This window comes from Cannabis sativa, chromosome 7, assembly GCF_029168945.1.
Source record: "Cannabis sativa cultivar Pink pepper isolate KNU-18-1 chromosome 7, ASM2916894v1, whole genome shotgun sequence".
Classification (NCBI taxonomy): domain Eukaryota; kingdom Viridiplantae; phylum Streptophyta; class Magnoliopsida; order Rosales; family Cannabaceae; genus Cannabis; species Cannabis sativa.
Window position 1 is genome coordinate 20,519,033 of NC_083607.1, and position 15,967 is coordinate 20,534,999.

General features: G+C 31.6%; 1 protein-coding gene and 1 long non-coding RNA gene across 2 annotated transcripts; both read left to right on the forward strand.

Annotated features, from left to right (window-relative positions):
* Positions 1 to 5,791: 5,791 nt before the first annotated feature.
* LOC115697138 (uncharacterized) lies at positions 5,792 to 8,030 on the forward strand. The gene is made up of 3 exons (XR_004007898.2): positions 5,792 to 6,097; positions 6,384 to 6,598; positions 7,849 to 8,030. It is a non-coding gene; the product is annotated as an uncharacterized LOC115697138 (long non-coding RNA).
* Positions 8,031 to 12,805: 4,775 nt separating this feature from the next.
* LOC115697077 (serine/threonine-protein kinase-like protein ACR4) lies at positions 12,806 to 14,092 on the forward strand. Its single transcript, XM_030623987.2, has one exon. The coding sequence runs from the start codon at positions 12,979 to 12,981 to the stop codon at positions 13,981 to 13,983; it is 1,005 nt and encodes a 334-aa protein (XP_030479847.1). The 5' UTR covers positions 12,806 to 12,978; the 3' UTR covers positions 13,984 to 14,092.
* Positions 14,093 to 15,967: the final 1,875 nt, after the last annotated feature.

The window sequence follows — 15,967 nt, forward strand, 5'->3', positions numbered from 1 at the left end:
AGGAGTCATTATATTCCGCTGCACCCAATGTAAGGTTTCTTAAACTCTTATGTGTTTATTTCATTGTTTTAGAATTCATATTAGGATGTTAATGAAACATACTTGTTAGTAAATCTAGATCTTGGTAAAATATATCCAACAAGGACCTTCTTCCCCTTTTTTGCTCAGTTTCTCCTGCTCGGTTCCTCCTTCCTGGTTAAGCTTTGCCTTCTTCGCCTTCTTCACGGCCCTTGGGAACAAAATCTGCTGGGAAGAGTTTGTACTTGACATAAATTGCTTTAGTGGCAAGGAAAGTAATGTTTCGAGTAGCATTCGGCAGTTGAAGAATTCTTTGTGCCCTCTCCCTGAGCCCATGTGTGAAGGGAGGGGGGCAGTATTAGGGTATCTGGTTGAACCAAGTGTGGAATGTGTCCATTCCTTGGACGAAGTAGTATTCATCGACAAAGTTCCCTATCTTACTCACCTCAGAGTCTACTGTGCCCGTCAACCACTTCTCCTCGATCTGAGGAAAGTAAAAATATCCCAACCTGCTCCGCTTGGGAGTTGATTTTAGATCACAAAGCCAGTTGGTATCATGCAGGGATGGCTCACCCTTCCGTGTGAGGCGTAGAGGATGAACAGGGTGGACAAATAGTAGATGCCCTTCGGAGTAAACTAGGTCAGACAGAGGTGATAGCAATCCTCAATTCTCCTAAAGTAAGGAAGCAAGGGTAACATAGCACCCTGCTTAGTGTGAGTGTGCGACCAAGCATGGTAACCATCCCTTGGACTGGCGCCAGCTGGTTTTGAGAGCAAAGGAAGCATTCGACATCCCGTATGTAACCATGCTTCTACAAGTTCTTCATCTTTGCCCTGGTTACTACAAATGGAGGAGAAACCCACCGAGCTGCTAGTGTGCCTTGTCTCCTATAAGGAACGGCCTCGGTGTATTCCTCGGTGATGTAGTCTTCACCAGCCTCCAGGATTTAACCGACCTCGGACACAGGTTGTCCATTTTCACTACAACCACCAAAGGGAAACCTTCGAGTTGCACCTTCCTCCTCAGCTTCAGAGGGAGTTTCAGGACAGAGCTCGCCCTGATCCTCCACCTCTTGGACATTAGCATCCCCAACAATGTCTTCCTGCTCAGCAACAGGTCAGGCCTATTCTGCACTTGGCATTGTGGCGAGCCGAGCTACGTGTGGGTTAGATAGAGAAGATTTTTGCACTGTTTGTTTGGTTTGTGTCGTCATCCTATTCCTGGACGGAGCCTGATTGGTATGGCTGGCGATGGTTACGGAAAATGTAGCAATGGGCGTACCTGCAGCAGCAAGATTTGGATGGCGTACAGGCAAGGTATCAACAATATCTGGTTGGACAATGTATGTCCAGTTGGACGGTAGGTAACGCCACCACCCCTTCCTAAACTCCCAGATGAAACGCCTGTACTCTTAACCTTCAATCTGGTCAGGGTAAAAATGGTGTTGCACTTCAGGTTCCAGGAAAGGTGTATGTTCACTACTTATCTTCCAATCTTTGAAGCTTGAATTGGAGAGGCTGTCACTAGATGAAGACGGACTAGCACGGAGGCGAAGATGATCCTTGTACAGAAGTTGAAGCAGATCCTTTTCGATATGATGCTCCCTTCCCCAAAACTCACCAAGGTTCATCTACAAAAATGTAGAACACAAGATGAGCATTTGGCTGGGATAATGAACAGAAATAGGTTGGTTATACCGACCAGGTCTAATAAAGGGATCCAAAATAGAAATTTTGCATGATAATGAGGTTTGCAATCCAGAATTTAAAAATTTCGAATGAAGGGTTGATTTTCACTAAGCCTCGAATGGGCAAGTGAAAGTGAGTATTATGGAATCGAAATTAAAACGCAGTTATATTCAAGCAACGTGGTTAAACATTGTCAAGATTTCACATTCCTAAACCTAAATTTTCTATGGTTTTCCTAGAACGAATTCAAGAACCATCAGGCTATGCAACAGGAACCCAAAAAATCAAATATTCAAGCATATAAGAGGAAAGAAATGAAAAGCTTACTCACTGTTCGAAGCTTGAGATTTTCTCAGATGACGTTGGTCGAAGTTTCCTAAGGATTCTCCGAAGGATTTGAAAGAAAATGGATTTCTTGCTCTGATTCTTCAAAAGCGAAAATGGCTAAAAGTGGTTGATTAAGGTTTTCAGCCCTATTTATAAGCAGATTAGTGAGGCAAAGTAATTATTTCAAATTTTAAATACCTCGAATTTCCCCTAAAAGTGCACATTATGCACTCAATTACCTGAAGGACAACCGTCAAAACGTGCTAATTCTTAAGCGTGGTTTGAGTTACATGTCAATCAACATTAATGAGCCCAAAAGTGAAGAGACCCTTGGTCAGAGTCACATGGGGTCATCAACTGAACTTTGAACAATTGCTACCCGTTCAAATAAAGATCCAAACCGAGTGAAGTCCACGTGCGACCACAAAGGTCCCGCGCAGACTTGGGGGAAATGTTATCTCATTTTTTGCACAATGATGTGGCAGAATACACAAGTGACACGTGTCCTGCATTCCTCGCATCTGGGCGGAGATAAATGTGCCAAACAAACTCCATATTACACATCTGCATGTATTACTTCTAATTACCCGAGCAGTGTGGAAGGCAGACTATCTGAGCAGGAACAAGTTTGGCTTTCCAAACTACTTATCAGGACTTAACTATTTCAGAATGATCTCGTGAAGTCCAAGCACGAAGAAAATCTCTACAATTGTGGGATTGAGTCAGAGGAATATGGTAACCTGTTCCATTTTCCTGTTTAGTGTAGCATAATTATGTAATGAATATTCTTTCCTATTTTACAAGCAAAAGGGAAACTTTCTCTCATGCATTAAGGCCCTATAAATAGTGACTTAGCCTAACTGTGAAAGGGATCGAAAGAATTTCTCTAGAGAGAGATGTAAGAGAATTACTTAGAGATTTCATTGTAAGAGCTTCGAGAGAGAAAAAAACTTTGTTCTTTGTCTCAAATTAATACAATCGAAGGGGAGTAGACTATTACCACACAAACGGGGCCGAACCTGTTTAAAATCTGGTGTTCTTTATTAATTACTTATTTTTTCTCTATTTATATTATATTCTTAATTGCTTAATAATTGACTCACTGTCGTTGGCTAAAAGCAAGATCAACAACATATTATACAATGTCATGGGTTCGAATCCCATAACACTCTTTTTAAATATTTTTTATTTATATTTTCCAGGGCCCCAAAATCTAATTCTTATTAGGCCCATATATTCTCAAGGCCAGCCCTGAAAAGAACCACCATAACTTTTGGGGACTTCACTTAAGAAGACGATTGAAATAAATCAAAACAAGGGTTGTGTGGAATTCATGAAAAAAAAAGTACAAAAAAATACTACAAAACTAAAATTCAACTATAAATCCAGTTTAATTCGCATAAAATTAATGTCCTGACTTCAAATTTTCAGATCCATGAAATGTAGATCTCAAAATGTTGTGCTGGTCTTCCCAAACAATCCAACTCAAGTATAATCGAAAATAAATTACATCAATACTATAGTAAAATATTTATCTTGGTGTATTTTTATTGTTTGTCAAAATTCTTACGGTGAATTTATTCATATTAATTCACGAAGAGGCGTGTATATAGAGTTACGCACGTGGAAACACTACTCTAATTTTTAATGCTTCATAATAGTTGTATTATAGTTGCATAAACATTTTGCGAACAGTTATTTCTCCACATATTACTATTAAAGTACAAGTAATTATCGATCAGTGACACAAAAAATATAGACAAATAGTTTTTTACATATACACATTCACATTTAACTTTTTTTTGTTGCACATTAGTTGCACGCGACCTGAATAGATAAAACACGATTGTTGTAATATTTTCTTGTATTAAATATGTGGAATTATTAGTTGTTTCGTGGTTTTATGTTACTTGGCTTGCAACAGATATAACTTTTGCATTACAGTTTTACCACAATTGTCTTAAAAATTGACTTTTTCTTTCCCTTCTGGCCGTCGAAGTTGAAATTTTTTTAGGCAAAGACACCTTCCACTTCTTTTTTACTGGATGACGACCACCTTTAGCCATGGGGGAGCAAAATCGGAGTCAATATTACAAAAAAAATTCCAGCCGACCAAATAAACGAATATACAACTGAAATAAAAAAAATTAAACAAATACCTTCAACCCACTATCCCCGCTTCCTGGAATTGGAACCTTCGTCTAATGCAACCTTCAATCAACTACCCAGCAACCTTCGTCTGATTGTGTGTGTAAGTGATAGTATAAGAGGTATTTTGGTAAATAAAAGCATATAAAATATATAAATATTATCCACATTTTATGGAGGTATTTTTATAAATAAAGTATCAATTTGTATTTTTCATGTAATAATTCCTTTTATATTTAGATGTTTTTTATCTTTACAATTTGTATAATTTTAATTTAACTTTAATTAGTTTTTTAATATATGCATATTCATTAATTTCTTTTAGTTTTGACGTTTCTTTTTAATTAGTTTTTTTTTTTTTTATTTATAGGTATTTTGTTAAATTATATATTTGTTTAAATAAATAAATGTGAGTCTTAAATATATTTGTGAAAGTAAAATATTTTATTTATTTTAGGGAGCTAATACAATAGGTATTGTGATTTTTATCTATCAATAGGAATAGAACTTTGTAGCCTTTGATTTAATGAAATGGCTCAAATTAACCCTTGAAAAATACACCATAATTAATATATTTTTTTTATTTACAATTAATCTTCAATATTATTAATTGCAAGTTCAACTAACAAACTCCAAACCTATAATTTTTTTTACTTATTTATCTTATGACTATTTATAATTTTCAATTAATTATTTTTTTAATTTGAAATTTATTTATTTATTTTTAATTAATTTTATTTTCTACTTAACACAATAACTGTAGCTACAAAAGTACAAAATATTCAAGTTATTTAATCCTACAATAATCAATACAACCAAGAATATAATAATGGTGTAAGAGTGGTAAAATTATTATATGTCAAGTACAATAACATGAGTTGAATCCTTTCAAAAGATATAATTTTTTTTCTAATTTAAGATTTTAAATTAATTTAATAATTTGAATTTTTTTATTTTTTTTTTAAACAATAGTTCATTTTTTTTTTATTATTTACTAATATGAAACAATTCTTATACTATAAAAATTTTAAAGTTTGTAATTATTGTGGTGGAAAGTCTTAAACTTTTATTTGTTAATATATATTGATAGTTGTATTACATAAAGTATAATAGTCAACAATAAAATAACACATGCAATAATAATAATTATAATCAAATAAAAAGTTTGTCAAATAAAAATTGAATAATAAATTTTGTCAATTAAAAAGAAATACATTATAAATAGATGAAAAATTTTGTACTAAAAAAATATATGAGCGATTTCGATTTACCGTCAATCTCATCTAAATTTTATAGTTTATGACAACTTTAATTATAAGGTGCTTCAAACGTACTATAAACGATCGAATTGCTACCCTTGTAAAGACATGATTTTTTTATTATTTATTATTAATAATTTAATTTTTAAATTAATTTAAAATTTAAAAAATTTATTTTAAACAATAATGTATGGAACACTACTACAAAAGGCAGAATTCGCGACAGTCTCAAAAACACTTTTTTTTTCGGGACTGTCGCTAAAAAAATCATCTGAGTGTTAAAAACCGTCGCCTATAATATACTATAGGCGACAATTTTTAACACTCGTATAAATTAGGCGACGGTTTATAAGTGCAGAGAAAAAAATTAAAAAAACAAATAATGTACTATTCCCAATGGTTTAGAACCGTCGGGCAAAGTATGGGCCACGACGGTTCAAAACTGTCGGGAATGGGTCTAGTAAAATAAAACCCTCCTCGCTCTCATCAAGACATTCAGACACGCTCAAACCCTCTCGCGCCTCACTCTGTCGATCTCATTTTCTCGATGGACTATCTCTCTCTCTCTGCAGCTTTGACGATCTCTCTCTTTCTCTGCAACTCTCTCGCACGAGCCAGCTGCATCTATCTTTAACAGATTCAAAACTGTTTCTCAGGTTAGGTTATTTTTTTTTTATTATTTTATTTTTTGCAAACCTAGGTTTCTTCTAATCTACTTCGACAACTTTTGTTTGCTTTGTATCGATTATAATTTGGGTTCTTGATAAATGGGTTAAAATTTTATTTGGTTTTATATTTTGATTTTTTACCTTTTTTATTCATGATTATGTGAAGTTGGTGTCCTTGTTTTATATATATATATATATATATTTTTATCAAGGTTAGGGGTGTTTGAGAGGCTGATTTGCCCAGATTGGTTATAGTTAATTTCCCAAATTTCAGGTTTGTAGGGAGTGAGCAAAGACAGAGAAATAGGGACAACAAACGAGTTATCGTCTCTCTCTCGATCACTCACTCACTCGGGTCTCTCTCTCTCTCATGGCGACGCACCTCCACCACCACTGGCGACGCACATCCGCCACCACCAGCAACGCATCTCCGTCGCCTCTCCACCGTCGAGAGCCACTGCGCCGCCCTCTCTCTCTTAGCTGCAATTGGTGAGTTCTCTATACTATTTTCAATTTTCTTTAGGTTTAGGTCTCTTGAGTTTCTTTTCTCCTTTTAATTTATGTATTTATGATTTTATTATGTAAATTAGTGTCGATTAGGTCTGTTTTGTTGTTGTTGTGGTGAGAAGTTGTTTTGTGTTTGATATTAATGATAACGTGACAGAGAGATTTGCTGTCTTTGGCTTCATTAGCTATGGAAAGGGAGGTTATGTCAAATTTTAGTGACTTTCAGGTTAGAAAAAGTTTTGGATTTTTTATGTCAAGAAACAGAAGAAATAAAGTTCATTTCTTTTATTGAACTGCAGATGATTTGAATTCTCATGAGTAGAGTATGAAATCTGGTTGAAATGGCTAAAATTGTTAGTTTGGATTGTTATTTATAGATGAACAAGTGATAAAAAAAACTTATAATAGTGACTAAATCTTTTAACTTATTAGGGAGGTATGTCAAATTTCAGGTTAGTAAAAGTTTTGGATTAGTTATGTTTATTATGCTATGCAGAGTTTTTCAGTTTTTATATTATGTCAAGAAACAGAGAAAATAAAGGTCAAGTTTTTATTGAATTACATGTTACTTGAATTTTATGAGTAGGCTCTAAAATTTAGTTGAAATGGCTAAATTATGTTAGAGTGTGGCTGGGGGTATAGGTACACCATAAGAGATAGAATACATAGTGGGAGGGAGTTCTTTTGTATATAACCTCCAGAATATTCTAACACTTTTTTGTCTTCTATGTGTGACAATTACTCATAAGGATGATTGTATTATTTAATAATGCATTCCATATAATATAATAACTGATTTTGGCTGAGGATCTACTGCAAAGGAAACCTCAGATTTTGGTTTTCTAACTGATCTTGTATTATTGTATATGTATGATGCCTTTGATTTAAATATTGTAAGCATGTATTCTTCTTTCTAATGACTTTAATTGAAACTATATAATGCTTTTTAGATTGAACAGATGAGATACATTCGTATTTACGTTCACTTTATCATCACTGCTCATAAGAATGTGAATACTTTAATTTAAACTGGAACTTTAAGTAATGAGAACACTCAATTTACGTCAACACACCTTAGTCTTAGTTTTCATTCTTTATATGTGTAAAACAAATAATCAAGCTACTATTTTTTTTTTATATAATAAAGAGTTATCAATTCAAAAGAGAATGTAGTGTAGTGTACAAGCTCTTTTCCTAATTAATATATAATTTTTTTTTATTTTGTTTTGTAGGATAAGAGCAATCCATACTTAAATGACGAGATAAATTTTCTACGTGATCAGTGAATTGAATACGTCTGAGCACAGACGGTGCGACAAAGACTATGACAATATTGATCAGTTTCTGTTTTTGTTTATACTATACACTAACACCAATTACTTTCATATAATTAACGATTAAGTAAGTTAGAATACGCAGTTTGAATATATTTCAATTTTTGTTCATTTTCAATTTACTTTATCCTAACTAATTAGTGACAATATATAAATTAGTAAAAATTAATTAATGCAGGGGAAAATCAGAAATTTTTTAATTTTTTTCCTTTTTTTTTTTTTGCAACAAAATGATTGGCGAAAATCGTCATTGAAAAATACGAAATTTATAATTAAATTGAAAACTTTACTATAGGTGAAGGTATAAAGTTGTGCCTATACTACTATAGGGGACAGTTTAAAACTGTGGCCTATAGTATAGGCTACGGTTTTAAACTGTGGCCTATAGTATAGGCCACAGTTTTAAACTGTCGCCTATAGTGTTCACTATAGGCGACGGTTTTAAACCGTGACTCATACTATTTTTCCGACTGTTTTCAACTGTCGTTTAATTTACCCAGTATTCGCGACGCTCGTATAGGCGACGGTTTTATGGACTGTCGGGAATTCTTTACCTGACAGTGTAAAACCGACGGGAATTAGGGGTTTTTTAGTAGTGGAATATACTATAAAAGTTTTAAGGTTGTAATTATAATAGTGAACAATAAAATAATACATGCATTAATAAATAATATTCAAATAAAAAGTTATGGCTCTTTGCCAAAGAAAATTATGCATAATAAATAGATAAAAAGTTTTTCACTAAAAAAAATCTAAATGATCTCGATTACAGTTGATCTTATTCAAATTAGATAGTATATGATAACTTTGAATAACTATGAAATTTTTCAGATGTACAGAATGATCAAATTGCTACCCTTATATTTTAAGATCAACAATTGCACAATATAATTGTTATCCCAAATTTTGGGTTGCATGACATGCAACCAAAAATTGTAACATGTAGCAAGGCAGGTCATCATAAAATTTTACCTCGTTCATACATTAAGATTGTACAGAGAAGTAAACTATTTTAAATTTTTATGATAGTATGTTAATTAAACTTAGTAGTATGGGTACTATTGTACACTTTGTTTTTTAAAATTTTATAATTTTGTATACAATAAAATATAACAATTGCAAAATATAATTGTTATCCCAAATTTTGGCCTGATGACGTGCAAACAAAATTGTAACTGTTATGCGCGTTTTTGGTATTGGACACTCGGACTCCAGATCAGCACCTTAGACATATCAGTGGGACCCTCAGCAAAGGAGAAGTGGGCCAATCCCACCTGGATATGTCCTTCCATGAACATATCTTGGTTCTGCAATCGTAAAACCTTCCGCCTTAAGTAATTTGTACTCGGAAGACATGTCCGGTACCACGAGACTGGAGAGATAAAACCGTGTGTTCCTAGAAGGCCCTTCCAATTTCCCTTTATATTCCAACACATAAAAAACAACTCAAAACATTCTCAAAAAATAATCAACAAACTTTTAGAAATATGAGCAGTGACTTCATTCATCTTCATTTTCTCCAGAATTATCCTACAACGAATAATAAAATATTAAATTATAACAAATATATTAGGAAAAAAAAGTGGTAAATAAATCTAATCAATAGATTAAAAAAAATAAATAAACTATAATAAAAAATAACAACATACCTGATGCTCATAATAAGTATCAGTACTTGCAACTCCATCATCTCTTTTCTTTTTGTCTCCTTTAAATGGGGTGTTTACAATAAATTTCTCACTAGCAGAGTTTGAGAATCCCTCTTGTTTTTGGAACACTCTGTCCTTTTTCTTAAAATCTTCTCCTAAAGACTCAAAAATATTTTTGAATTTTAATTCTAATTGTTGTTCCTGAAATTCATTTTCATCAAGAACTTTTTCTTTTTTCTTTTCTTTTGCCTTTTCTTCTTTTCTTTTTTCTCATTAGCAACACACATTTCTTCCACACGTTTTTCTATAACCATTGAACTAAGTTGTAATGTTCCAACAATAGTAGCAAGTGAACTTATCTCTTTTTTGGTAGACAATATATTGTTCACAATACGCTGTATTGCTTCATTAAGATCAAATGTTTTATTTGGTGCAACGAACATCTTAAAAAAAAGAAAAATCAAAAGAAAAATAAGTTGTACACAAAATAAAAAAAAATATAATAATAATACAATAATATTATATACATATATGAATAAAAAACACATACTTTGCTAATGTTGTTGATGGTGTGATCCAAAAAAATATATTTTTTTGATTATTGAGAAGAAAATATAATTATGCTGAAAATGTGTATTACTAATAAGTTCATGCATACTTTTTATAGATAGTGTAATTAAAGTAAATAATTAATTCAATATTTAAAAATTTTATATACATTGAACATCTACCTTGAACTAAGTTATAGAATAAGTATACTAAGAATGTTTATTATTTACTAGTTCATGCATGATTTAATAAATAATGTAATTGATGTAAATAATTAATTTTATATCTAAATGTTGCCTTAGATTTTTTCCAAAATATGTGGCCGCGTGTGAGGGTGACACGTGGACCTAGGAGAATTTCCACTTACGATGATCAATTAAGTCTTGGGCAAGGATGTGCATCTCAGGGAGTGAGCCTCTCGGAGGAGAGCACAAAACACGCCTTTACTCTCCGGGAGGCTAGAATTGCAACAAGGCATTTGCGGGAAGAAAAGAGATTGTTCGAACAGTCACTTCGCATTTAATGGCGCATGGGGAAAACGTATTGGAACCTCCATAAAAGATATGACAGATGGCGTAAGCCCTTTTTACGACGATTACACAACAATCGATGAGGCTAGCGACGGCTACATTATGAGGAATCAAATCAGTCAAGAGAGGATAAAAGATTATATCCACCTAACCCCTAACTACCTACGGTATAGGTCATATATTTCTTATTTTTATCTGCTAGGAATATGTGCCCCTAAGAAGCTAACACAGAAAGGCAAGTGATCCCTTTTCCTACCGATCTCCCTAGAAAAATACTATAAATATTCCACAAACAGAATGAAAAAGGGGTCGATCGATTTAATTAAGGAGTCGAAGAGAGTAAAGAACAAAGAGATTCACCAAGAACATTCTCTGTAATAAACACTCTCATAAATAACAAAGACTCATGGACTAAGGCTCATTAATGCCCCAATCACGTAAAAATCTCTTGCAATTAACTTTCTACAGCTCTTCTCTTTCTATCATTTAATTGGTTGTCGAAAATCTCAGTCAACACTAAAATTTTTAAATACATTGAACATTATAATCTTGAAAAATAAATTAATTAATATAATATGATAGAATTTTTAAACTATTAAATTAATTGAAATCTTAAATTAAATATAAGTAAAGAAAAAAAAAAGAAATATTACTTCTAAAGAATTGAACTCATGATATTTTAATTATTTTAAGAGTGATTATTATAAAATTATTATAAGTTGAATATGTTATAGTTTTTTATAAGTATAATTATTGTTTTAAAAATAAATTTGATTAATTTTTTTTTTTTTTGTGTAAATTTGAAATAAAAAAATATATAATTAAAATTAAATTTTAAATAGAAATAAAATAAAAAGATAAAAAAATAAGTTTGGAGTTTGTTAGTTGGACCTACAATTAATAATATTCAAGATTAATTATAAATAATAAAAATATATATTATTAGTGGTGTAGTTTTCAAGAATTAATTTGAGCCATTGGATTAAATCAATGACTATAAATTACTATTTCTATTCATAGGTAAAATACCCAATCCCTACTATAATAGCCCCCTTTATTTTAATATATATATAATCAAAAGATTGATTCAAACAATTTTTATTAATTTTTTTTCTATTAATTTTAATAATTTTTTTTGCTAATGACATTGATATTAAATGTAGTTGCAACTATAAGTGGGATGTGGTACTGAAAATTTTGACTTTAAATGTAGTGATGACTACAAGTGAAATATGGTGATGATAACAATTTTCAACATAGTGACAACTACAAGTGAGATACGGTAATTACAATGAGTTTGATAGTGTGGAGACTATGAGTGAGATGTGATACTGATGATAATAACGTTAAAAGTAGTGACTACTACAAGTGAGATACGGTAATGAAAATAACTTTGAATATAGTGACAAGTACTAGTAAGATACAGTACTTTAAACTTATTTTTATTTTTCAATTTGCATAGCTAAAATATAATTTTTGTCTTATATTGTAACAATTTTAATCACATTAATTAATTAATTAAATAATTTTTTTTATTTTTTATTATTTACACATAGAAAATAAAGAAAATATTGGAGTTAATTAAATTTAAGAGATATTAATAAAAATTGTTTATGATATATAATTTGAATTTCATGATAAATATCTACTAAAATATTTAAAAAATTTATATACACTTAATATAAATTAAATTTAAATTATTAGTTTATTTTATTTTATATTATTTATAGTATAAATAATTTTGTACCTAATTTTAAATATTTTTAATAAATTTTCTATTTTAAAATTTAAAATTTTATATTTATATTTTTATTTTTTTCATTTTAATTTAAAAGTATTTTATACATTAATATCAATTCAATAAATATAAAAAAATTAATAAATATGAATTTTTTAAAATAATATAACTAATATTTAATACTGAAAGGCGGCTATATAATCTAGTTCATTTTATAAAAGATTAAATTGTAATCCAATAACTAATAATAATAAAAAAATTAAAATTTATGCGCATAATTTTACTTTCTAAATAAATAAAAAAAATATCTCATTTTCTTGACTATCAAAAATATATTTATATTTAAGATTCTTTTTATTTGTCTCAATCTAATCAAATTAATTTTTTTTTTCTCTCTCTCGACACCCTTACACCCTTATATATGTCTAGTTTTGAACAACGCACTTTCATATACTGAAACTGAATAGCCATAATTTCTACATAAAAAGAAAAAAAAAAGATTTGTTTTAAATGTTCATACACATACAGAGACGAAGAAACATCATAGTTATACATATATAAGATGAATCACAGCCAGCGAATTGGCTATGATTTTCTCATAGCATTTCTTTCAACCTCTATGCTCGTTCTCATCATCATCCTCGTTCTCATCTTCATCTGTAAAAAAAAACCCATCCAATCCCAAGAACCACAACCCACCAAGGTAACAGCCACCTCATTACCGTTGACGAAGATTGACTCAGCCACCGATGGCTTCAGCCGCAGAAGAATCATCGGGGAGGGTCGCTTGGGAACCGTGTACGCCGCCGTTTTGGACCATCAAGGAGAGTTTGTAGCCGCGAAACGAATTCATCCCAGGCTTGTTTTGAGTAATGCCGGATTTGGATTCTCCACAGTTCTTAAATCTCTATCTCTGGCCCAACATCCCAATATAGTACCCATTTTAGGTTTTTCCGAAGCACCTGGGGAGAGAATTGTGGTTTCTGAGTTTGTTGGCTCCGCAAGCTTGGATTTCTATCTGCACCAAAACCCAGACGGTGTTTCGCTGTTGGACTGGAGCCGGCGTCTCAGGATAGCCGCCGGTGCGGCTAAGGGCCTCGAGTACTTGCACGAAGGGGTGGCGCCGAACATAGTTCATGGCTGTGTTAAAGCTTCGAACATTCTTATCGATGTGAATTTCTGTGCCAGAATTTGTGATTATGGACTTAGCTTTTTGGGCCCCAGAGAGAGAAGAGGCATAGTAGGACACGTGGATGATGAGTATTGGGCGAGTGCTGGAGGAGGAGCAGCTTGCAAAGAGAGTGATGTGTTTGGATTCGGCGTCGTTTTGTTAGAGCTTTTGACTGGGAGACAATGTGAACAAGGTTTATTGGTTAAATGGTCTTTGCCTTTGATCAAAGAAATGAGGTTTAACGAGTTGTTAGATCCCAGGCTTGTGTTTCCTTCTGATGTTAAGCCTTTTGTTCGGTTAGGTAAAGTTGCTTTGGCTTGTGTTGGTAATTCCAGGAAGAACAGGCCTTCAATTGGTCAAGTGGCAGTTATCTTGAGTAACTTGGAGATTCCCTAGTAAATTATATTTATATATATTCATTACTTTATTTTAGTTTTTTTAAATAATTGATTAATGTAGTGACAAATTTTGGACAAAATTATACTAATGTATATAAATTACAATATGCTTAAGAGTGATGATAATATTGGGAGACACAAGAATGATGATTTTAGAGAGAAGAGATAACTAGGACACATCGAAGTGTTTCACTTTTGACAAAATTTACATAGAAGAAGCTACATTTTCATAATAGTTATGCCAAAATTATTACCAAGTAACATGACATGATTAGTATAATTAATTATAGTTTCTTATAAATTTGAATTTAATAATATTAAAAAATAATCGTTCCTTATTTTGTGGTTGTATTAGATATTATTGGTGTTATATTAATATATGTAGTTTTGATTAACAAATTAGTATATGAGATTATACTTTTTTTTTTTGATAAGTATGAGAATATATATACTTGGTGGTGGAGTGGAGGTTGGAGAACGTTGAATAATTGAGAGGTATGAGTGTGACGGTGCAGTTTTGTCTAATTTGGCTACCCAATTTAGTCGTTATGATTTCCGTGTTGAAATGGGCAATATATAGTTTTAGAATATTGAAATAATGAAACTACATGAGAGTGACAACATTTGTTTTCCTTGTTTGATTCTTTAATTCTGTTAAATAGTCTTTTGTTAGTTAATGCATGATAAATTGACCGTACATTTGTCCACGAACTTACTCAATGTCTATCTTCATATCTATTGCCGACCCCTTCTTTATTTAGAGTTTGGGTAAATAAATATAATGGTCAAGTAAAGCAAAAGATTAAACAATATAAAACAATAACATCATTTAGTTATTTGTAAGGCAATTAAACCTGAAAACAGATTCTTCCCATTATTGTGTTAAATCAGCATTAGTTTAAGATAGAAATAATAAGTCTGGAACTACAAAAGTTGTCCCATGTACAGAAAATGTCAAAGATTCGAGTAGGTGTACCAACAGAGTTGGTTTGACGGCAATTCCATTACAGATTTACTTGCTTATTGGTTCATTATTAAATTCAAAAGCTAATTTAATATTCAATAATCCTTTTTCCATCAAAGAAGAAGAGAAAATCTAAGACCATTCATAACTTTCTTTCCCTTCTGCAAATATATTTTCACTTATTATCATTATTAATTACATATTTAATATATCATTATTAATTTTCGTGAATATATACGCAAAATATTTAAATTACATTAAATATGTAATTACTATGATTATATTATTTTTAATCATGGAATGAAAAATTACACTTAACTTAAAAGTTAATTAAAATTAATTAATAAATTATTTGCATGTACTTCTTTTTGGGTAATAATTATTCACATGTTTCTCAAATACAATATGACAATGAAGTCTTCGCTTGCTTCGTGAATCGTAAGTATCTCAGCAATTACTTCATTAAAAGATGTTGTTGCTGAAAAATAGTTAACACTTGCTGCTAAATTGGCGTGACGTTATAGAAGTGGAGTAAATGAGAGAGACACACAAGATTTATCGTAGTCCACTTCTCGTGTCGCGATGGTAATAGAGCTATGTCTACTTTGAGTTTTTGTTGTTCACGGGAAGACAAGGAAATTGACAAAGGCAAAGAGCTCTATATTTCTAGAGAGTGAAACTAGAGATAGATGCTCTAACCTTATGGACACTTTTTTCGAATGTGAAAAATAAGCTAGTTGTGATCTAATGGTGAAAATGACTTCGAATAACGATCGTTAATTTTTTGAGATTGAATCTCGTCTGTTTGATCGATTTCGAGTAATCTACAAAACAATTGCACATGTCTTGGGGATGAATTTAGGACTTCAAATTTTCCGAATTACAATAAGGTTGTGAGACTTGACTTGAAAGAGCTTCGAAACATAAGTTGAATCACGTCAATCAAATCAATATTGAGGAAGTTATGATTATTTTACTGAAGGTTGTTAAACAAACAACGCCCGAGTTGACATACTGA

Coding starts and splice junctions, on each gene's coding strand:
- LOC115697077 (XM_030623987.2), top strand. CDS start 12,979: ATGAATCACAGCCAGCGAATTGGCTATGATTTTCTCATAGCATTTCTT.